The 24,083-nt window shown below is 37.1% G+C and overlaps 1 protein-coding gene across 1 annotated transcript in view; it reads right to left on the reverse strand.

The window, feature by feature from the left end:
• VWDE (von Willebrand factor D and EGF domains) overlaps positions 1-24,083 on the reverse strand; it is a 258,980-nt gene that overhangs the window by 64,580 nt on the left and 170,317 nt on the right. Inside the window, 3 exon segments of the mRNA XM_053714104.1 lie at positions 3,136-3,288; positions 4,002-4,139; positions 7,712-7,931. Coding sequence (XP_053570079.1) covers positions 3,136-3,288; positions 4,002-4,139; positions 7,712-7,931 — 511 coding nt within the window.

A 24,083-nucleotide genomic window follows, 5' to 3' on the forward strand; every position in this document is an offset into this window, starting at 1 on the left:
TCCAGGTCGGTTGCTACGGTCTTTGTGGGTGATTTTATAGCCATCGGGGATGGCGTTGGCGATGTCCGGCGCTTATGTGGAGTTGAGCCAGGTTTCAGTGAGGAAGGCGACGTCTGGGGAGGTGGAGTCGAGCAGGTTCCAGATTTCGATGGTGTGCTTGTGGATGGAGCGGGTGTTGAGGAGGATGCAGTTGAGGTTCTCCCGGGTATTTGAGTGAGGGATGTTTGGTAGGTTTGTGGTCGGGAGGGCGGTGAAAGAGCAGTTGCGGCAGGTGAATGGTCTTTTGGTGTTCGTCGGGGATGCAAGGTGGCATGCTGACGATTTACCAATGTTGAGAGAGAGAAGGGTGCTGATGTTATAGCGGTGGCGGGTGCAGAGGTCATGGTTCGTGGTGCTGGGTGCGGTCCAGGCGAGGACGGGCGCTGACGGGCTTACCTTTGGTGCACAGCGACTGCAAGTATATAGAGCTGGGAGGGGGGAAGTGTTGGAGCAGGAAGTCAGAAGAATACAGGAGGGCAGGGAGTTTCAGAAGGGACTGAGCAGAATAGCAGAGAATGCAAGTGTATAGAGCTGGAAGGGGGGAAGTGTTGGAGCAGGAAGTCGGAAGAATACAGGGGGGCAGGGAGTCTCAGAAGGGACTGAGCAGAATAGCAGAGAATGCAAGTATATAGAGCTGGGATTGGGGAAAGGTTGGAGCAGGAAGTCAGAAGAATACAGGAGGGCAGGGAGTCTCAGAAGGGACTGAGCAGAATAGCAGAGAATGCAAGTATATAGAGCTGGGAGGGGGAAGGGTTGGAGCAGGAAGTCAGAAGAATACAGGAGGGCAGGGAGTCTCAGAAGGGACTGAGCAGAATAGCAGAGAATGCAAGTGTATAGAGCTGGGAGGGGGAAGGGTTGGAGGGGGGAAGAGCTCCCTAGGTGGAGCTCTTGACAGTGGTTTGGGCTGCAGAGCCCTGTGGGCTCGTTCTATTTGCACATCTGCTGCCGTTGGGGTATTTTTGATGTGTTTAAATAGATCTTGAATGTACTGGCCTATATCAGGTGGGCTTATGGACTCAAGCACCCCTCAGAACCGCAGAGTGTTCCGCCTGCTCCTGTTTTCAAGATCTTCAATACGGTCAGTCAAGTTTTGCACTGTTGTTTCATGAGATTGTATGCAGCTTGATTGATGCTGCAGGTCTGACCATAGGCATTCTTTTGATTCTTCTATCAAGGTAACCCTCTGGTCCACTGCCACAATATCATTTTTCAGTTTGCCAAACATATGTTTCAAGTCTGACATGGCTTCTTTAATGTCATTTTTTGAGGATAAATGCTTTATATCGGCTTTTGTGACAGTCATACTGTATGGGCTCAGTATTGTGCATCTGAACTGCGACAACTTGTCTGCCAGGATCTATTCAGTCTCTGCTAGTGCTGGGAACTGTGTCGGATGATATTAGATAGCTCTCCATAATCGAGGTCTGTGAGCCCCTCGGTGGCTTTGGGACTTGTCTAGCTGACATCCCTAGTTAGCTGTAATGCTTCTGGTAGGGTGTGTGAAGAGAACTTGATGTTGCTGTTTATAGCGGAGCTAAGGTATAATGAGGCGGGGTCAGTCTGCGGAGTCCAACTAGCCACTAACAATACTTTAGATAAGGCTTAAACTCCAGCACCTGAGTGTGAGGTTCACTCTCATGGGTAGTGTATACTGTGGCTTTACTAATAGGAACCCCTAATATCTCTAATCAGTGGATTATGCCCCCTCATGTATGTTCCAGGTACAGGGCCGCAAAACATTATGCTAGTGACTGCTAGTGTAGAACTTAAGGCCTACTGCGGAGTGTGAGCTGTTTCTGGCCTGTGTGTGTCAGTCTCAAAGCACCGCTTTATAAAATACAGGATCACTCGTGTTTAGGCTTGTGCACTGTGTGGGTGTCCACTTCGCTCTCTATTGTAAGTTATCTCCTGGACCCCTATTGTTAGGCCTTATGAGGGTGAATTTCACTCAACCCTTGTGTGGAAGCACTTCCGCACCCGGGGTTATGTCTTCTGTCGGGTCTCATTCTACGTGAGTCTCTATTTGCGTGGATATGGCGATCCATGCGCCACCTCACCCAGTGCTCTCAGTGCAGCTCCCTTTCTGCCGATACACCCCAACTGATTTAGCTCCGCGATCCACGGTACCTGGTGAGGCTCCTGATATTTAATTCAGCTCCAGTATGGGAGGATGGTCTTGTGGCGGCTATCGCTGGTACCTGCTTATTTGAGCACTCAGTGTTGTTACTTCGGGTCCAGCGCTTGATGTGTAGGCCCCACACAGTGCGTAGTTGTAGGCCCAGTTGAGCAGCAGGCTTGTTTGTCAGCTCCTCCTGAGTTATGTGATTCAGTTGACCCTTATGCGCTTCTAAACCTTGATTAGGCTACTGTGCAGTTCCCTTATGTTTTAGGATGAAGATGGAGGTTCTAGTACACAATAGGTTGCATTAAACTTAAAGTGAGAGATTTTAGGTTTTCAGAGCACTATCAATGTGCAGCCATCAGCTAGTGTGGCCAGGCTCCGCCCCCCACATTCTCTCTTTTTTTAAATAGCTATTTCTATGTTTGTGTGTGTGTGTATATATATATATATATATATATATATATATATATGTGTGTGTATATATACTGTATATATATCTATACCTATATATATTTTACAAAAAAAATCAGATATACATAGAAATAAATATTTAAAAATAAAAAGAACATTTTCTTCTATGTGAAGAACATTGAAATGTAAAATATTCATAACTACCTTCGGCTTTGGGGCAGTTGATCTAATGTGGTGTTGGGTTAACACGCAAATGATAAGTGTTAGCTTTCTTTTTGAACAGTGCGTTCCTTTAAAGTCCATGTAAACAGACGGTAACATGGTTGCAATATCTAAAGTTAACACACATCAGATTTTTGCTTGCACGCTTACTTTTACTATTAACTTGTAAAACGTGCGATAATCTGCCTGTGTTAAAAGTTTACTTTGAGCACAATTAGTGCGCAAGCAAAATACATTAGCGCATCACTTGTAATCTAGCACTAATTTGGGTTTCTGCACTTTCAAAATTTTTAGAAAATTCAGATATCAGATATGATTGTGGAGTTGTAAGCAGAACTTACCAGACATGTTTTTTTGGGTGTATTTATGAGCAGTATGATCTTGATTACTATATCTTTCATTCTGTCTGATTCCATTGTCAATATAATGATGATTTTGTGCAGAAATTTCTGACACCGCAGTGGACAGGGTTGGCGTTGTAACGATTACTCTGCCTGCATTAAAAACACAAAATTACATAATTAGTATGAAATTATAAAACATTATTTACATTATTCTATTAGACTTGCTTTAAGTAGTAAATTAATTTAAGCGTATTAAGCAATAAGCATGGGGCTAAATCCTATGAAAGTTGTTAAATGAAGTTGTAATACTGAAATATGAAAAATAGACAGGCTAAATTCTGACAGTGAGCCTACTCATCGGTAGTTTTATCTATATACAGTAGAGTTTTGAAGCCCAATCAACTGTGCAGTGAGGCAGGATCATGGTTAGGATATTGTAGAACTGAGGTTGAGTCAATCATAAAGTTTATTAATGGTGAGAAGAGGTTTTTCTTATAGGTTTTTACAATGTTCTTATAGGTTTTTACAATGGTGTCTAGCTTGCACTTAGGGTTAGTTATGGTGGAGAACAGGCCATTAAGGTTAAAAACAATGTGGGCTTAGCATCACTTTGGAAATGTGTCTGCTTTTTGATGTTGCGTAAGCAAACCAGTAGTTATATGTTACATATGTTTTATGTTATAATAAAAAGTATACGCTGTCACTATTACTTGTGAGTTGGTACAATGAGCTTTTGAAAGACTTGAGTGTCATGGCCGCTATTGATAACAATATGGCTGTCACTATGCTGTGGCTCTGTTGCTGCTATTGGTGGGTCGCAGCCCAGAGAATTATGTTTATAAAGTTTTAAAGTGAGTATTTACCAACACATATCTTTCCATCGCCTTCATAATCCTGTGGGCACTGACCACAATAATATGAACCATAAGTATTAGTACAAGACACACCATGAAAGCAAGGACTGGACAAACACTCATCAACATCTTCCTGACATGCTGTTCCTAGAAATAAATTAAATATGTTAAATGTGTTCAACATAGATTTCCTTCATAAAACAAAAAAAATATTATTATTATTGTTATTATTTACAAAGCCTTAACATATTCTAAAGCTTTACACATAGGTACAATAAATACTTCATTGGAACAATACAAATATTGATACAAAAAAGTTAAAGCCTAACTTACAGTCTAGGGGGCCAAAGATTTACCCGACATCGCTGAATGTCGACAGCGCATTTAACATTACACAAGCAGTTCTGGTGAACTACTTGTGAAATGCCGCCCCCTGCAGATTCACGGGCTATCGGCCTCTAGCAGGGGGTGTCAATCAACCTAATCATATCTGATCGGCTTAATTGCTGTCCTCCGCCTCAGAGGAGGCAGACTAGTTAAAGGGACAGTCTAGTCAAAATTAAACTTTCATTATTCAGATAGGACATGTAATTTTAATCAACTTTCCAATTTACTTTTATCATCAAATTTGCTTTGTTCTCTTGGTATTCTTAGTTGAAACTAAACCTAGGAAGACTCATATGCTAATTTCTAAAACCTTGAGGGCTGCCTCTTATCACAGGCTTTTTAAATTCCTTTTCAACACAAAGAGACTAAAAGTACACGTGGGCCATATAGATAACACTGTGTACAGGCACAGGGAGTTATTTAAGATTTAGCCCAACACAATGCTAACTGCAAGACAATAGATAATAAACAGTCACAGTCATGTGATCAGGGGGCTTAGATACAAGGTAATCACAAAGGTAAAAAGTACATTAATATAACTGTGCTGGTTATGCAAAACTGGGGAATGGGTAATAAAGGGATTATCTATCTTTTAAAACAATAACAATTCTATGGTAGACTGTCCCTTTAAGGAGCAGCTGCTTCTTAACTGCTGTTTCCAGCTTCAGGGGCCATTTTGCCCTTGATAAATCGTCCCCTAGGTGTTTAATAGACGAGATAGAGACACAAGGGGCTAGATTACGAGTGGAGTGGTAGTCGATGCTCCAGCTTGTGCGTTAACCCTTCTAGACTTCGGCTTTTTGCGTGCTTCAGGTAAGAAACGCTCTACAAATTGAAAATAAAACGTTTTCGCTCTTGCGCTAACCTGACGAGCAGAAAGAGACAAACTTGTAATAACACAACCGCATTAACGCATTTCCCCATAGACTTCAGTGGAGATCAAAAAGTGAAGAAACCTAACACTCTTACTCAGACGCAAACCCGATCACATTTTCTCAAGTGCGCTAACCCAATATGAAATATTAATATTTCACATTCCAATGTTCTTCACGTAGAAGAATATGTTCTATATATTTTTAAATAAATATTTCTATACACTGTATTTCTATTTTTATGGTAAAATATGCATCTATACCTTAATCTCTATATGATTATATAAAGGTATAGATATATATAGGAATATCTATTTAAAATTACATAGAACATATTCCCCTATGTGAAGAACATTGGAATGCAAAATATTTACATTAAAAACATAGTTAAACATTTAATGAATATTGCATAAATAGGATTTTTCATATTTATGCAATATAATCCTGTGAAAACAAGTCTGGCAGAGAGACTTGTTTTCACAGGATTGATGAAGATTCAGAGACTTTGGAAGTACTATTGGAAGTACTATTTCACTATTGCATCATTTCAGCCTAACTCGTTTTTTTAAATGTGGAGCCAAAACGACCTACCAGCTTCCTGATTGGCAAAAGAGGTCAGGTGACTTGAAAGTCAGTGCAGACAGTGAAGACGCTGTATACACGCTACGGAGCTACTGAGAACTCAGCGTGGTAAAAGTAACAGCCCCCAAATCTGTGACCGAATGCAGCTGACAGAGAATGAGCCACATCAGAGGTCCGGTAAGATACAAAATCTTTATTACCATCACGTTAAACTGACCGGTCAGTATTGAAAATATTGGTGACTTTGCTTCCTGGGATTAACTGATCTAAAACCGATTATAGTGAACAGCACACTAATCACATTTAAAGTGCTTTTGGAACGAACACACCCTAAGAGTATATGTCCTAAATACAGACTTGAAAGGATATATTTATCTGCCTTTTTCAAAAGTGATCTACATATGTCAGAATAATACGTTCCTATTACTGACAAAAAAACAGCTGACTATCCATAACAGAACAGTGCTTACTATCGCTCATAAGATTTTCTTCCTTTTGAATGTCAAATGCACTATGTAATTAACGCATTGTGTTTAATCACTTTATAACAAAATTCAAATTGTTAAAGCGTATACCTAGTATTTGTTTTTATGTTCATTGCTAAACTCTTATTCTCAGGATATATTTTAAATTACAATTGCACGTATACTTGAAGCTTTGTAGAGATGTGGCCACATCCCGATTTTTTAATAGAAAGTTTTTATTGAGACGTTTTTTATTAGATGTACTAATTTTTTATATAAATTTTGGAATAAATATTTAGATTGCCTTTTTTATGGATAATCACCTTCTTTCTTGGTTTAATTTATTTTGTCACTGACTGAATTTACTTAACATTCTCTTGAGTATATATATTTTTTAAACTTATTTTCCATATACACATTTTACTTACACTCCTTAATCAACCGCGCCAGAGAAATTGCGGTATACTTTTTGAGTTGGCATAGAGGTTTAAGATCCAGATTTACCCCCCTTTTACAACTTTTTTATGCAATATATATTTTTTCAATAATTAATATCAGACTGTGTTATGATTATAACTGTACTTTTAAATGTATTTTTGATGTGTTTTTCACCCCATTTTTTTAGCCAAAGCTCTGAAAACATGCTAACTGGACAAGCGTAAATCGCAATTGTGCTCATGTATTCTCATTTTACTTTCACCTCGTAATAGTGCGCTACTTCCGACACATGCAAATAGCAGCAATATCCCTGATATTGCTTGTGCAGAACAGTTCGCACGCCACTTGTACTCTAGCCCAAGGTGAGGATATTGTTTGGCTGGTGGTAGTGTGAATATAAAGAGGATAACATGAAGGCTATGGGGTTAGCTGCTATGCTAATGGATTTAATGTGTAATGTTTGAATAAGTAATTTTTCAGAGATCATTAAAAGTTATGAATAACAGAAGAAAGTCTGATAAGGGGGTCCTGCAGAAATGGGGGCATGGGAAAAGGTAATGGTTGAAAATGAGAAGAATAAGTCACAAAAAGAGTTTATTAAGGGTATTGCACATTAGGGGCAGGATTTTAAGAGAATGCCAATGACAGATTGGAAGAGCAGAACATTTGATATGGAATGTATGGTGAGGTAGATGTGTCTTACAGAAGCATTTAAATGGGTTAGGGTGAGAACATCAGAAAAAGTGGAAGACATTTTTTGTAAAGGGTTGCAATAGTCAAAGTGGAATAAAAGAAAGGGCATTGTTTTTACTTGATTGTGACTAGTTTCAGAAAGTAATACACTTTGGAGATTTAAATAGGTGGTTGTAACATGATTTAGAAAGTGATTTGGATTGAAAAGGAAAGACGTATAGAATTTTAGGATAATAATGTATATATTATACACCAGATTATTACACATATATTGATTCCTTACCATTGAGGCCAAGAGGACATTTACAGTGGTAGCTGTTTGTTTCATCCACACATGTGCCAGGACCACATGGATTAGACTGGCAATCATCTATATTGAGTTGACAGAGTTCACCCTCAAACCCTTGTGCACACACACACAGATATTCTCCTTGTCCAGGTGGGAAATTAATGTTTGCTACACATGATCCTCCATTTAAGCAACCACAAGGCTTGACCATTACCTACAAATAACAGTAATAATATACATGAAATGTTAGGGTATCTGAATGTTATTAAATAATATATATATATATATATATATATATATATATATATATATATATATATATATACATATATATATATATATATATATATATATATATATATACATATATATATATATATATATATATATATATATATATATATATATATATATATATATATATATATAAAATTTATTATTATATACATGGCTGTCTACACCAACTGATTCATTATTTGTAAGACATTAGATGCCTGGATGACCACAATTCAATATGCAAAATTACAATGCATCCAGGTGAGAACAAAGGGAAGACATTTGGCCTAGCTGGTTCAGACCGTCATTTCAGAGAAAGGCAAATTACTTCAAAAAGATGGTCATCTATATGGTTGTGTATTGCAATTCTTAGATCAAACACAAGAAGTATATCTGTGGAAATCCCTTTGATCCTCATTAAGGCCCAGGAATATAGTTAATTAGCACAGACCTGTTAATTATCCCTAGACCTCGAATCCACATCTGTGCTAGCTGAGCAGAGACACATGTATTTGCATTATAAATTGTAAATCCATTTTTGAATTACAACTTATGTTTAAATCTCAAACATTAAATATATGCCTTAGACTGTATTAAATGTCTATATATGGATCTGTGGAAATGCAATTCAGATTGTAAAGGATTAAATAACAATTGTAATAATCCCACTTTAAAATATGTAACATATTTATATATTTTTTTCTGTCTTCCAGACATCTAACGGACAAATTGGGATACATATGCTGAGTTAATGAATAGCAATACAGTCAATTTAAAATGTCCCATTTTAGTAACCTATTCCTTTATATTTTTCAGGCACCTTATAAGTACACATATAATTGGTATTTTAAATAATATCCCATGTGTTTTATACTCTCAAAGAGAAATATACAAATACGAAATATTAATCTGTATGGGATAGTAATTCAATGTAGATATAACTATATGGAAATTACATGTTTGCTGATCTCAAGGTATGTATGAGATATTAAGATGATGAGAGAGTAAGTGAATCCATGATGACGATATTATAATCCTTTTAAATTGTTTCATAGAAAATATGATTTTAAACGCATTTTTATATATCATAAGTGGAATATATTCAGGTTTGGTCTTAAAATGATCAGAAAAAAATGTCAAAATATGATCCATGTGTATTTGAACATGTGACTTATTAATGCTAGGAATTATATTATGTTGAATATATAAAATATAAGGAGATATTTGGAATGTAGCAAAAATGAATGGTAAGACTATATTTCTGGTTGTTTGCTGCCCCCTAGGGGATTAAAACTGGTATGACAGCCAAACGAAATGACTGTTTAAAACACATGCAAATCCAAATATCCAATCAAATTTTTCATCTCTAAGGGCAGACCAGGGAAAAGCTCTGTTAAGGGCCAATTGAATTCAGATCACCAATGATTTGAATAAAAAGGGGGAGGGATATTACATGATATAACCTCTCGAAGGAGAGAGAAAGGGTCATTTTTCTCTGCTGAAACTTGTGATTGAATAACTGGCTGCCATACTTGGGACACAATCACTTTAAGTAAAAAGCTGAGATCTATGCAATAACCTTTCTTCATATGAGGTGATCTGAATCTATAGAGAAAAGATTGGAATACTAAATTGGCTTATGTTGGTAATGTATGCATTCTATGATTTGATATTTTATAGTGAATACATTCATTATTGCTACAATCAAAATGCAGTTAATAGATTTAAAAGAGCATTTCGTATTTTAGCTTGCATTCATAATACTGTATAGTCTTAACTAGTCACTATTGTTAAATAATTTATTTGATAAACAAAGGTCCTTTGTATTGCATATTTCTAAGTCAGGCCCATTATTGTAAGTAAAGCTTTCTGGTGTGCATTAAGTTATTGGTAACTATATTATATTTTAGAACTTGCCTTAATTGTAGATAATTAAGAATTCATTTAAGCTCAGATAAATTGGCATAGGAGTTGGTTGTTTGCACAAATAATATATACAATTTCTGATGTTTTAAATTGGAGTTATATGGGATAAATTGTGGCTAAGTAGCTTGATTGTACTGGTCTGAATGTTAGTGGCTCATATCTTGGTATCTCATTGTGGTATTTTAATGCAATTTAATTGTGAATAAGGTTAATTATAAAGTTACAATTTGGTTTGCTTTGTAAAGAATATTGTAACAGTTTAAACATTGTATAGTTTGATTCATATCTAGTTTTCTATAAATATAATTCAATGTGTCTATAAATTTTAACTAATATAAAGAATTTAGGAATTTACATTAATAAATTGTTTTGTATATGTATTTTATTGGGGGTTAATTTTAAAGAATAATTATTAATTATATTGTATTATAACCCGGCCATATACTGACAGAAAGCTTAAATTACAAACTGCCTTTAAAAAAAAAAAAACAACAAAAAAACTAGCACCATATCTAATGTGTTATACATAAAAAAAAAATTATATCAAAGTGTAGCTTCGTAAGTACCACATCTATGTAAGGTTTATGAATATTAAAATAAAAAATTTTCAGAGCTCAAACTTGAAATGTTCCAAAGGGAAAAACATCAAGCATATAGAAGTTTTTGCTCTAAAAGTATAACATTTCCTGAATGTGAGTTAAATAAAAATAACCTTTTTGGGAAGTAAAGAATGTAATCAGGATTGTTGTATTTCTGGGACAGAACATATATTAGTACAAAAGTATTATATTTGTATTTTGATTAATCGTAGTAACATTCATCAGTTAAGACTTTAAGGGGCATATTTATCAAGCTCCATATGGAGCTTGAGGCCCCTTGTTGCTCCATAACTTGTCCGTCTGCTCTAAGGCGGTGGAGAGAAATCAACCTGATCGAATACGATCTGGTTTATTGACACCCCCTGCTAGTGGCCACAAATCTGCAGGGGGCGGCATTTGCACCATTTCACAAGAACTGCTGGTGCAATGATAAATGCTAACAGCATATGCTGTCAGTATTTATCGATCTGCAGCGGACATTATACTCTACTTCGTATCATGTCCACTCGCACATTGTTAAATATGCCCCTAAGCATAATCCTGTTTTTTTTTTTTCAATGTTTGAGTCCAAACTTAGAGTCCTTTTTTCTTATATGTTACTATTGTCCTTTCCCACATTCTCTCATTAGCTGCTTTACTGTCATGTCTGAATGTAAGCAACAAAATCTAAGATTGATTTGTTTCCTTTTTGCTACTTATAGGTCTTTCATAAATGGATGATAGTTTCATTGTTGTAATAAAAAAGCACTAAGCAATTGATTTTACTTAACGTAATGGTAAACTATGTGGATACGCTATGCAGCATGTGAATAATGTGTTTAAATGAATGGCACTTTCATTCAAAAGTTCCGTATAATATGCATATATAACAGTATAATAACACTGAAGATTTTTAAATCGTGCCGATGTTCCTCCGTCCCGTCTATTTTCACACCCTTTTTTTTTTGTTACACATTCTTACATCCTCCAATCATAACCTGGGCCAGCTGACATCCTTCAATGTTACACATACGCCCCTTACTCAGTACATGCGCTAAGTATTTTGCTAAGGGTTATGATTGGAGGATGTAGAAACATGACACAAAAAAAAAATGGGTATGAAAATAGACGGGTGGAGGAACAGCGGCACAATTTAAAAAGCTTTAGTGTTATTATACTGTTATACACGCATATTACATGAAACTGATTAATGTAAATGACATTCATTTTAATAAGTTTTTATATGCAGCATAGCGTAACCACATAGTTTACCATCACTTTAATAGAAATCATTGCAATATGTATTATTCATCTATTTAAATTGGTTTTACCTTTTATTTATTTTTTTACACTACATTTCTGCTTCCTGTCACAGTCCTACATGGAAGTTTTATCTTAGCCTGATGTTATAAAACTTCTAGACTGGTGAATAGACCAGATAACGGAGTCAGATTCGTTATGCCCAGAACTGACAGAAGACTTAGGTTTTGAAAATCCTCTGCTCTTAAAACATCGGGGCAAGAAAATAAGTAAGTTTTGCAGGAAAACAAGTAAGTTATTTTCTGTTTTTTTTACACAATCTTTTTCTTTCTATATTTACTGATTATTGATTTAATATATTTGTTTTTACCAAATGAGCCCTGCTTAATATCCCTTTAAGCACAGTAACAGGGTTCTGGTCAACCCATTGACTGATTGCACATAATTAAAATCATCCATGATCATGACTATATGATCCCTTGAAGTAAGTTTATTAATATTAGTTATTACTTTGGACATTTTCTGCATTAATCAGTGCATCTAACCTTAAAATACAGTTTAGCATTTCTTTTGTGAATAATTTAAGCATAAACAAATAATTTGCACTGATACTTTGCAAACAATATTCAGCTGTGTTGGCTGCATCCAATGACTAACATTCACAAATTATTATTAAAAAAAAAAAAAAAAAAACCTTTATAAATAATGATAAATAAAATTTTGAAAAGAATGAAGAGATTGTAATCTTAATTCTAAACTGGTAGGATATACTGTAAAACAACTGAAGCAGCAACAGCTATTACCACAAACACTACATTTAAATGTAAAAACTTTTGTGAATGTGAGTCACACACACAGGGCTTGACTGGGAATAAAACGCAGTCCTGGAAAATTTGGAAACCAGCTCTATTTTAGTCTAAGTCAGTAGAATGCACGTCCGATTTTTCTCAAAGGGGATTACTGGGATACCATTAATCATCCCTTTAAAGTGTAGTTTTCCAGCCCCAGATGCTACGCTCTACCGGGAAATCTCCTGGTATCCTGGTAGACCAATCCGGCTTTGCACACACAAACTCATAATCATATTTTTATGCATACCCATGATACATGTATAAAGCACCTTTTATATGAAAGATTGGCCCTAAATCAAGCTGGAACCCTTAAAGTAAATTAATCACAAATCAGGTTCCAACACAGGTCATGTATCAGAGACTGTACTGAAAACAACATCTGACTTTTGATGAATAAAACATTAGTTAAAAGTTCCTTAACAAGATCAGAAAAGGAAATTACATGACAAAACATCTTATTTTAATACTAGGGTTCAAGTTCTCAGACAAAGGCATAAAAACTGGTAATATCCTGGGATTCACTTTTGGTTAAAGTAAAAAGTTTTAGGGCCAGATTACGAGTGGAGCACTATTTAAAGCTTTTTCTTGTGTGCAAACTGTGCTAGAAGTAAACGTTTTGTACGCGTCGGGTTGTACTCGTATTACAAGTTGAAAGTAAAAAAGTTATCGATCGCAAGCTAAACAGATGCATGAAAAAAGCCAAACTTAGAATATCACAAATGCAATAACATAGTACTTTATAAAAGTCAATGGAGAAAAAAAATAGGAAAAAAACTAACACCCCACTTGGCCGCTAACCTGAACGCATATTATCAGGTACACTAACCCAACATAAAATATGAATATTTCACATTCTAATGTTCTGCAAATAGAAAAACATGTTCTATTTATTCATAAATACATATTTCTATAGTTATATGGGTTGTTTTTTTTGTACAATATACATCTATACCTATATATCTACAGTATCTCACAAAAGTGAGAACACCCCTAACATTTTTTGTAAATATTTGATTATATCTTTTCATGTGACAACACTGAAGAAATGACACTTTGCTACAATGTAAAGTAGTGAGTGTACAGCCTGTATGACGGTGTAAATTTGCTGTCGCCTTAAAATAACTCAACACACTGCCATTAATAAATAAAAAGAGAGAAGCGCTCAACCTGGGAACAAACAATAGCATAAAAGCTTGTTCTATGGCTAGTTACCACCCAAGAAACAGCCTCTTTTTGCTCAACATGTGGTATTTCGGGGCTGGACTGTACTGTGAAGTCAGGATGTGATGCAGGAATCCAGACGTGGACCCATTGCTCGGTGTGCCTAGAGGGATATGGCTGCACCTCACTGACGAGGCCCACAATAGGCCGAATCGTACGTCTGGGGTTTTGCTGTTTCTCTCGTTCAGAGAGGGATTGCCTGGTATTTCGGGGCTGGACTGTACTGTGAAGTCAGGATCAGACTGATATGCTTTAGGAAAGTTCTTCTCTGTGAAAGAAACATGTTGAGCAAAAAGAGGCTGCTTCTTGGGTGGTAACTAGCCACAGAACAAGCTATTATGTTATTGTCCGTTCCCAGGTTGAGCGCTTCTCTTTTTTTATTTATGCAAATAGGCCAAAACGAGGGATTGCCTGGTATTTCGGGGCTGGACTGTACTGTGAAGTCAGTATCAGACTGATATGCTTCAGGAAAGTTCTCTGTGAAAGGCACACGTTGAGCAAAAAGAGGCTGCTTCTTGGGTGGTAACTAGGCATAGAACAAGCTATTATGCTATTGTTCGTTCCCAGGTTGAGCGCTTCTCTCTTTTTATTTACACTGGCATTAATGTCTAAACCGTTGGCAACAAAAGTGAGTACACCCCTTAGTGGAAATGTCCAAATTGGGCCCTATTAGCCATTTTCTCTCACCGGTGTCATGTGACTCGTTACAAGGTCTCAGGTGTGAATGGGGAGCAGGTATGTTAAATTTGGTGTTATCGCTCTCACACTCATACTGGTCACTGGAAGTTCAACATGGCACCTCATGGCAAAGAATTCTCTGAAGATCTATAAAAAAGGATCTATAAAAGATCTATAAAAAATAATTGTTGCTCTATATAAAGATGGCCTAGGCTATAAGAAGATTGCCAAGACCCTGAAACTTAGCTGCAGCACGGTGGGCAAGACCATACAGTGGTTTCACAGGACAGGTTCCACTCAGAACAGGCCTTGGCATGGTCGACCAAAGAAGTTGAGTGCACGTGCTCAGCGTCATATCCAGAGGTTGTTTTTGGGAAATAGACGTATGAGTGCTGCCAGCATTGCTGCAGAGGTTGAAGGGGTGGGGGGTCAGCCTGTCAGTGCTCAGACCATACGCTGCACACAGCATCAAATTGGTCTGCATGGCTGTCGTCCCAGAAGAAAGTCTCTTTGAAAGATGATGCACAAGAAAGCCCACAAACAGTTTGCTGAGGACAAGCAGACTAAGCACATGTCCTGTGGTCCGATGAGACCAAGATAAATTTATTTGGTTCAGATGGTGTCAAGCGTGTGGGGCAGCAACCAGGTGAGGAGTACAAAGACAAGTGTTGCCTACAATCAAGGATGGTGGTGGGAGTGCCATGGTCTGGGCCTGCATGAGTGCTGCCAGCACTGGGGAGCTAAAGTTCATTGAGGGAACCATGAATGCCAACATGCACTGTGACATACTGAAGCAGAACATGATCCCCTCCCTTCAGAGACCCACAGGGCAGTATTCCAACATGATAACGATCCCAAACACACTTCCAAGACAAAAACTCAAGAGAGAAAACAAGAGGGCGACCCCTAGTGCAAATCAATGTGGAACCAGTGATGAATATCTGTTGCAGCTTGCGAATGGATACTCACAGAAAGTATTGCACCCTATAGTGCAAATGAAGCATACTAGGAATAATATGGTGTCCTAGTGCACAAATCCGCCCAAAAGCACTGTCGTGATGAGAGGTGAACTTCAAATATATCAGGTTGATGAAAAAACAGAGAACTCCAGTATCGATAAAAAAGTTTAATTAAAAAAATACACAGATCTACAATGACATCTGACAAAAACTGCCTTGCTAAAGAAGCTGAGGGTAAAGGTGATGGACTGGCTATGCATGTCTCCAGACATAAACTCTATTGAGCATCTGTGGGGCATCCTCAAATGGAAGGTGGGGGAGCGCAAACTCTCTAACATCCACCAGCTCCATGATGTTGTCATGGAGGAGTGGAAGCGGACTCCAGTGGCAACCTGTGAAGCTCTGTGGAACTCCATGCCAAAGAGGGTTAAGGCAGTGCTGGAAAATAATGGTGACCACACAAAATATTGACACTTTGGGTCCAATTTGGACATTTTCACTTAGGGGTGTACTCACTTTTGTTGCCAATGGTTTAGACATTAATGGCTGTGTGTTGAGTTATTTTGAGGGGACAGCAAATTTACACTGTTATACAGGCTGTACACTCACTACGTTACATTGTAGCAAAGTGTAATTTCTTCAGTGTTGTCACATGAAAAGATATAAAAAAATATTTACAAAAATGGGAGGGGTGTACTCAATTTTGTGAGATACTGTATATCATTATATATAGGTATAGATATATACATATACATTTATAGGAATATCTATTTCAAAATACATAGAACATATTCTGCTATGGGCAGAACATTGAAATATTTACAATAAATACACAGTATAACACTTTATAAAATATGAATATAAATGTTTTTTCATGTTTTTTTCTACTTAACTGCAAAGTGCTCCAATGCACTTACGGTATATATATATATACATACATACATACATACATACATACATAGATAGATATATCTATATATATACATATCTATATATATACATACATATATATATATATATATATATATATATATATATATATATATATAGATATATATATATATATAGATATATAGATATATATATAGATAGATATATATATATAGATAGATAGATATATATATATATATATATATAGATAGATATATATAGATATATATATAGATATATAGATATATATATATATATATATACATAGATATATATATATGTACATATGAATGTATGTGTTTATATGTCTATCTATCTATATATGTGTGTGTGTATATCATCTATATGTATGTATTTATATGGTAAAGCCCTTTGTTGTCTTTTTTTCTAACACCTGAGATCTCATATCTTTGAGCCCTTATAACTTTAATGTGCAATATTTTTTAAATAATTTTTATTAGATGGTGTTATTATGAGTGTAAGTGTACTTTGTAATGCAATTGCGCTCATGCATTCGCATTTACTTTTAAATTCTAATATGAGCACAATTTTACTTGCACACAAAATGAAAGTGAAAACCTCGATTTTGCTCGCGCAAACGATAGAGCTCTACCTCTAATCTGGCCCTTATACTGAAGATTCTACACCCCCTCAAAACAAAATAAAAATAAATGTAATCTTTGATAAAATAAAATGCTCTAGGTAAGAAAATTAAGAAACTTTGTCCTATAAGACAAAAAGAAGAGGCCTCTTATGGTGCAGAAAGATCCGATCCTAAGTGAGCTAATTGGAGATAAGCCCATTATGGTTTAAGAAGGCACCTAACCTTAAGAATATCTTAGCCCCAAGTAAAATCGTAAAACACAGAAACAATACTAGACCTTCTATTCAGAATAAAAATAATAGAAAGTTAAATAATATGCATGCTCTCAAGATCAAGAAAGGAGCCTTCAAGTGTAGGGTTATAAATTGTAAAATGTGTGATCACATTGGACATGGAAGGACATCTTTCCTTTCCCATGTAAATAGGAAAAGTTATCAAATTAAAAGTTTATTGACCTGTGCCTCACACTAGTAGTATCATCAATAACAAAAAATTGCATAGTGTTATTAGACATTGTCATATGAAACATGGTGGAAACCCTGATTGCTATACCATTACACCTTTAGAAGGTATTCCTATATCATACCTCTACAATACATTCATAATACTAAGGCAGAGGGAAACTTATTGGATCCATAAATTAAAGACACTACATCCATTAGGACTTAATATGAATGTAGATCTGGCAGCTTTTTAGACACACCCAAATGAGGTGCAGCCTCTGCCTTGGTCTTATGAATATTTAAACTTTTAGGAACGTCTATATATAGGGTCTGTTTGTTTTTTTTGCTAACTGTTGAGATGGTCATTTTCAATTCTTATGTGTTTATGTACTTTGTTTGTGTTTTATATAGCAATCTAATTGGGTTAGCTGATTCATCTAACTTTTATGTTGGGTATATGTTATGATAAAGAATTGAAGTAGGTTATATACTATATATGATTTTTAGTTCTTAACTAATTAACATAGTATATGTATTTGACAATTATTTGTCTCTCTTTCTGTTCATTCATATTACACATCACTGATCATCATACACAAAGTGATGTAGTCTTATTATATTGTCGCAAATTTTTTGTTGGAATATGTCTAAATTAATAACAATGAAAAATGAGAATATAAACAGAGTCTTATGTCCTTTTATGCATCTTTGGTTTTTATTTTTATGTAGGACTGAGGTCCATCAGTTATTTACACTCAGCTTTTAGCTCTTGCCCAATTTGCAAGTCGCCATTTTTTCTGCACATTCTTTCATCACTATCACCAACCATTTATGACAAGCTATATGGACGTGTAGAATGTTATCTGCATTCCGCTCACACCAATGTTTCTTTTAACATTGATCATTTTATCATTCACTAAGGATCACTATACAATCTGACCTATTCCTTATGAGATTTATCGGCCTTTTATTCATTTGACAGACTAAAAGGCTACACGCTTAAGTGACCAAATAACTTGTACTTTATATCCTCTTACTCATTTTTAATAAATTACGTATCACAGTGTTTTACCTACACTTCTTACACTAATGTCTTCAGTAATTTATCCATTCATTTTCACACTTTACACACAAGACGCCTAATGGTTGTTTACCTATACACCGCTCACCTTAACAATTTTCTATCACATATCACGAAATGATTCATCTCATATCTTCACGATATCTATCTGTTTTTTTATCAATCTGATAGATACACTGTAACATCACACAAATAAGTAGTCAAATATTATACATTACTCAATTATTCCGTCACTTGATAGGTAATATGTATTAAGGCTTCTATCACTTTTATTGCATACTTCATATCGCTATAATGGCGATGATGTACTTTTGTTATCACTAATGATATCTTAGGCCTAGATTTGGAGTTCGGCGGTAAAAGGGCTGTTAACGCTCCGCGGACTTTTTTCTGGCCGCACCATAAAATTAACTCTGGTATCGAGAGTTCAAACAAATGCTGCGTTAGGCTCCAAAAAAGGAGCGTAGAGCATTTTTACTGCAAATGCAACTCTCGATACCAGAGTTGCTTACGGACGCGGCCGGCCTCAAAAACGTGCTCGTGCACGATTCTCCAATAGGAAACAATGGGGCTGTTTGAGCTGAAAAAAAACCTAACACCTGCAAAAAAGCAGCGTTCAGCTCCTAACGCAGCCCCATTGTTTCCTATGGGGAAACACTTCCTACGTCTGCACCTAACACTCTAACATGTACCCCGAGTCTAAACACCCCTAACCTTACACTTATTAACCCCTAATCTGCCGCCCCCGCTATCGCTGACCCCTGCATATTTTTTTTAACCCCTAATCTGCCGCTCCGTAAACCGCCGCAACCTACTTTCTCCCTATGTACCCCTAATCTGCTGCCCTAACATCGCCGACCCCTATATTATATTTATTAACCCCTAATCTGCCCCCCTCAACGTCGTCGACACCTGCCTACACTTATTAACCCCTAATCTGCCGAGCGGACCTGAGCGCTACTATAATAAAGTTATTAACCCCTAATCCGCCTCACTAACCCTATCATAAATAGTATTAACCCCTAATCTGCCCTCCCTAACATCGCCGACACCTACCTTCAATTATTAACCCCTAATCTTCCGAGCGGAGCTCACCGCTATTCTAATAAATTGATTAACCCCTAAAGCTAAGTCTAACCCTAACACTAACACCCCCCTAAATTAAATATAATTTACATCTAACGAAATAAATTAACTCTTATTAAATAAATTATTCCTATTTAAAGCTAAATACTTACCTGTAAAATAAATCCTAATATAGCTACAATATAAATTATAATTATATTATAGCTATTTTAGGATTAATATTTATTTTACAGGCAACTTTGTAATTATTTTAACCAGGTACAATAACTATTAACCCCTTAAGGACCAGCGACGTACCCTGTATGTCGCTGGCCTTTTTTTGGGACTTGATTGTTTTATAGCACGGTCTTGCTACCAGCATTGAGACTGCTCTATTCCACAAAGCCTGCTGGAGGGAGGGCATTAATAGTGTGTTTTTGTTAGACTTGTGCTATTATGTCCTGAAAAAATCCTTAATGACCAGTGACATACAGGATACATTGTGGTCATTAAGGGGTTAAATAGTTAAGAACTATTTAATAGTTACCTAGTTAAAATAATAACAAATTTACCTGTAAAATAAATCCTAACCTAAGATATAATTAAACTTAACACTACCCTATCAATAAAATAATTAAATAAACTACCTACAATTACCTACAATTAACCTAACACTACACTATCAATAAATAAATTAAACACAATTGCTACAAATAAATACAATTAAATAAACTATCTAAAGTACAAAAAATAAAAAAGAACTAAGTTACAAAAAATAAAAAAATATTTACAAACATAAGAAAAATATTACAACAATTTTAAACTAATTACACCTACTCTAAGCCCCCTAATAAAATAACAAAGCCCCCCAAAATAAAAAATTCCCTACCCTATTCTAAATTAAAAAAGTTACAAGCTCTTTTACCTTACCAGCCCTGAACAGGGCCCTTTGCGGGGCATGCCCCAAGAATTTCAGCTCTTTTGCCTGTAAAAGAATAAATACAATACCCCCCCCCCCCAACATTACAACCCACCACCCACATACCCCTAATCTAACCCAAACCCCCCTTAAATAAACCTAACACTAAGCCCCTGAAGATCTTCCTACCTTGTCTTCACCATCCAGGTATCACCGATCCGTCCTGGCTCCAACATCTTCATCCAACCCAAGCGGGGGTTGGCGATCCATAATCCGGTGCTCCAAAGTCTTCCTCCTATCCGGCAAGAAGAGGACATCCGGACCGGCAAACATCTTCTCCAAGCGGCATCTTCGATCTTCTTCCATCCGGAGCGAAGCGGCAGGATCCTGAAGACCTCCAGCGCGGAACATCCATCCGGACCGACGACTGAACGACGAATGACTGTTCCTTTAAGGGACGTCATCCAAGATGGCGTCCCTCGAATTCCGATTGGCTGATAGGATTCTATCAGCCAATCGGAATTAAGGTAGGAATTTTCTGATTGGCTGATGGAATCAGCCAATCAGAATCTAGTTCAATCCGATTGGCCGATCCAATCAGCCAATCAGATTGAGCTCGCATTCTATTGGCTGATCGGAACAGCCAATAGAATGCGAGCTCAATCTGATTGGCTGATTGGATCGGCCAATCGGATTGAACTAGATTCTGATTGGCTGATTCCATCAGCCAATCAGAAAATTCCTACCTTAATTCCGATTGGCTGATAGAATCCTATCAGCCAATCGGAATTCGAGGGACGCCATCTTGGATGACGTCCCTTAAAGGAACAGTCATTCGTCGTTCAGTCGTCGGTCCGGATGGATGTTCCGCGCTGGAGGTCTTCAGGATCCTGCCGCTTCGCTCCGGATGGAAGAAGATTGAAGATGCCGCTTGGAGAAGATGTTTGCCGGTCCGGATGTCCTCTTCTTGCCGGATAGGAGGAAGACTTTGGAGCACCGGATTATGGATCGCCAACCCCCGCTTGGGTTGGATGAAGATGTTGGAGCCAGGACGGATCGGTGATACCTGGATGGTGAAGACAAGGTAGGAAGATCTTCAGGGGCTTAGTGTTAGGTTTATTTAAGGGGGGTTTGGGTTAGATTAGGGGTATGTGGGTGGTGGGTTGTAATGTTGGGGGGGGGTATTGTATTTATTCTTTTACAGGCAAAAGAGCTGAAATTCTTGGGGCATGCCCCGCAAAGGGCCCTGTTCAGGGCTGGTAAGGTAAAAGAGCTTGTAACTTTTTTAATTTAGAATAGGGTAGGGAATTTTTTATTTTGGGGGGCTTTGTTATTTTATTAGGGGGCTTAGAGTAGGTGTAATTAGTTTAAAATTGTTGTAATATTTTTCTTATGTTTGTAAATATTTTTTTATTTTTTGTAACTTAGTTCTTTTTTATTTTTTGTACTTTAGATAGTTTATTTAATTGTATTTATTTGTAGCAATTGTGTTTAATTTATTTATTGATAGTGTAGTGTTAGGTTAATTGTAGGTAATTGTAGGTAGTTTATTTAATTATTTTATTGATAGGGTAGTGTTAGGTTTAATTATATCTTAGGTTAGGATTTATTTTACAGGTAAATTTGTTATTATTTTAACTAGGTAACTATTAAATAGTTCTTAACTATTTAATAGTTATTGTACCTGGTTAAAATAATTACAAAGTTGCCTGTAAAATAAATATTAATCCTAAAATAGCTATAATATAATTATAATTTATATTGTAGCTATATTAGGGTTTATTTTACAGGTAAGTATTTAGCTTTAAATAGGAATAATTTATTTAATAAGAGTTAATTTATTTCGTTAGATGTAAATTATATTTAACTTAGGGGGGTGTTAGTGTTAGGGTTAGACTTAGCTTTAGGGGTTAATACATTTATTAGAATAGCGGTGAGGTCCGCTCGGCAGATTAGGGGTTAATAATTGAAGGTAGCTGTCGGCGATGTTAGGGAGGGCAGATTAGGGGTTAATACTATTTATGATAGGGTTAGTGATGCGGATTAGGGGTTAATAACTTTATTATAGTAGCGCTCAGGTCCGCTCGGCAGATTAGGGGTTAATAAGTGTAGGCAGGTGTCGGCGACGTTGAGGGGGGCAGATTAGGGGTTAATAAATATAATATAGGGGTCGGCGGTGTTAGGGGTAGCAGATTAGGGGTACATAGGGATAACGTAGGTGGCGGCGCTTTGCGGTCGGAAGATTAGGGGTTAATAATTTTAAGTAGCTGGCGGCGACGTTGTGGGGGGCAGGTTAGGGGTTAATAAATGTAATACAGGGGTCGGCGGGGTTAGGGGCAGCAGATTAGGGGTACATAAGTATAACGTAGGTGGCGGTCGGCAGATTAGGGGTTAAAAATTTTAATCGAGTGGCGGCGATGTGGGGGGAGCTCGGTTTAGGGGTACATAGGTAGTTTATGGGTGTTAGTGTACTTTAGGGTACAGTAGTTAAGAGCTTTATAAACCGGCGTTAGCCAGAAAGCTCTTAACTCCTGCTATTTTCAGGCGGCTGGAATCTTGTCGTTAGAGCTCTAACGCTCACTTCAGAAACGACTCTAAATACCAGCATTAGAAAGATCCCATTGAAAATATAGGCTACGCAAATGGCGTAGGGGGATCTGCGGTATGGAAAAGTCGCGGCTGAAAAGTGAGCGTTAGACCCTTTAATCACTGACTCCAAATACCGGCGGTAGCCTAAAACCAGCGTTAGGAGCCTCTAACGCTGGTTTTGACGGCTACCGCCGAACTCCAAATCTAGGCCATAGTGTTTTATTTAGATATTCTTCCAATGTCGTTTTTGTTGTTGTTTTTTGTATTTGCTATGTATTGGCCTTTCTTTATTTCACACCCATTGATAAGCATCCAATTATTCAATAGGATCCACTCCTACTTAATAATAGGCATTGAGCGTTGCTGTGGGTGTGTGATTTGCCAACATTTTGATTGGCTACTTGGGGGTTTTAAATAGAGCAAGGTACTTAATGTGTCATACAGCCTGATGAAACGGCAGCTTGTGCCGAGAAACGTGTTGCTGTGCAACATTTTTATTATATTTTAATAAAATGATTTTATTGAACCTCTCTCTTCCTTCCGGTTATTGGACATACGCTGGGGACCCTGCATCACGTAGACCTATCGTAGGTGCTACTACGCTATTGGCTGTATTCCCTTCCTTAGGATCAGAAGCCGTGACGTCAATGGAGACGAGCCCCTCCGCAGTCTTGCTGCTCTGCTGGAGTGTTTGAGTCAGCCGAGCGGCTCTGAAGCCTCGGTCTGCGCATTATTACGCTGGATGTGCACCTTCGTTTGTGAGTACCTTTTTGTCGTTGCCACACACTGCTGCATTGTGTCTGAGATACTGCACCATAAGGCGCCTTTTCTTTTTGTCTTATAGGACATAGTTTCTTCTGATCCACATTTTTCGAGAGAGCAGCCTGCCAATTGCATTTCGTCTTGTTGCTACAGGACATTTTGGGGACCTTATTGACTTTTATATCCACTAATGCCACATTGCCCATGAGTATCTGGTAAATCAT

This window comes from Bombina bombina, chromosome 5 (genome assembly GCF_027579735.1).
Source record: "Bombina bombina isolate aBomBom1 chromosome 5, aBomBom1.pri, whole genome shotgun sequence".
In the NCBI taxonomy this organism is placed as follows: domain Eukaryota; kingdom Metazoa; phylum Chordata; class Amphibia; order Anura; family Bombinatoridae; genus Bombina; species Bombina bombina.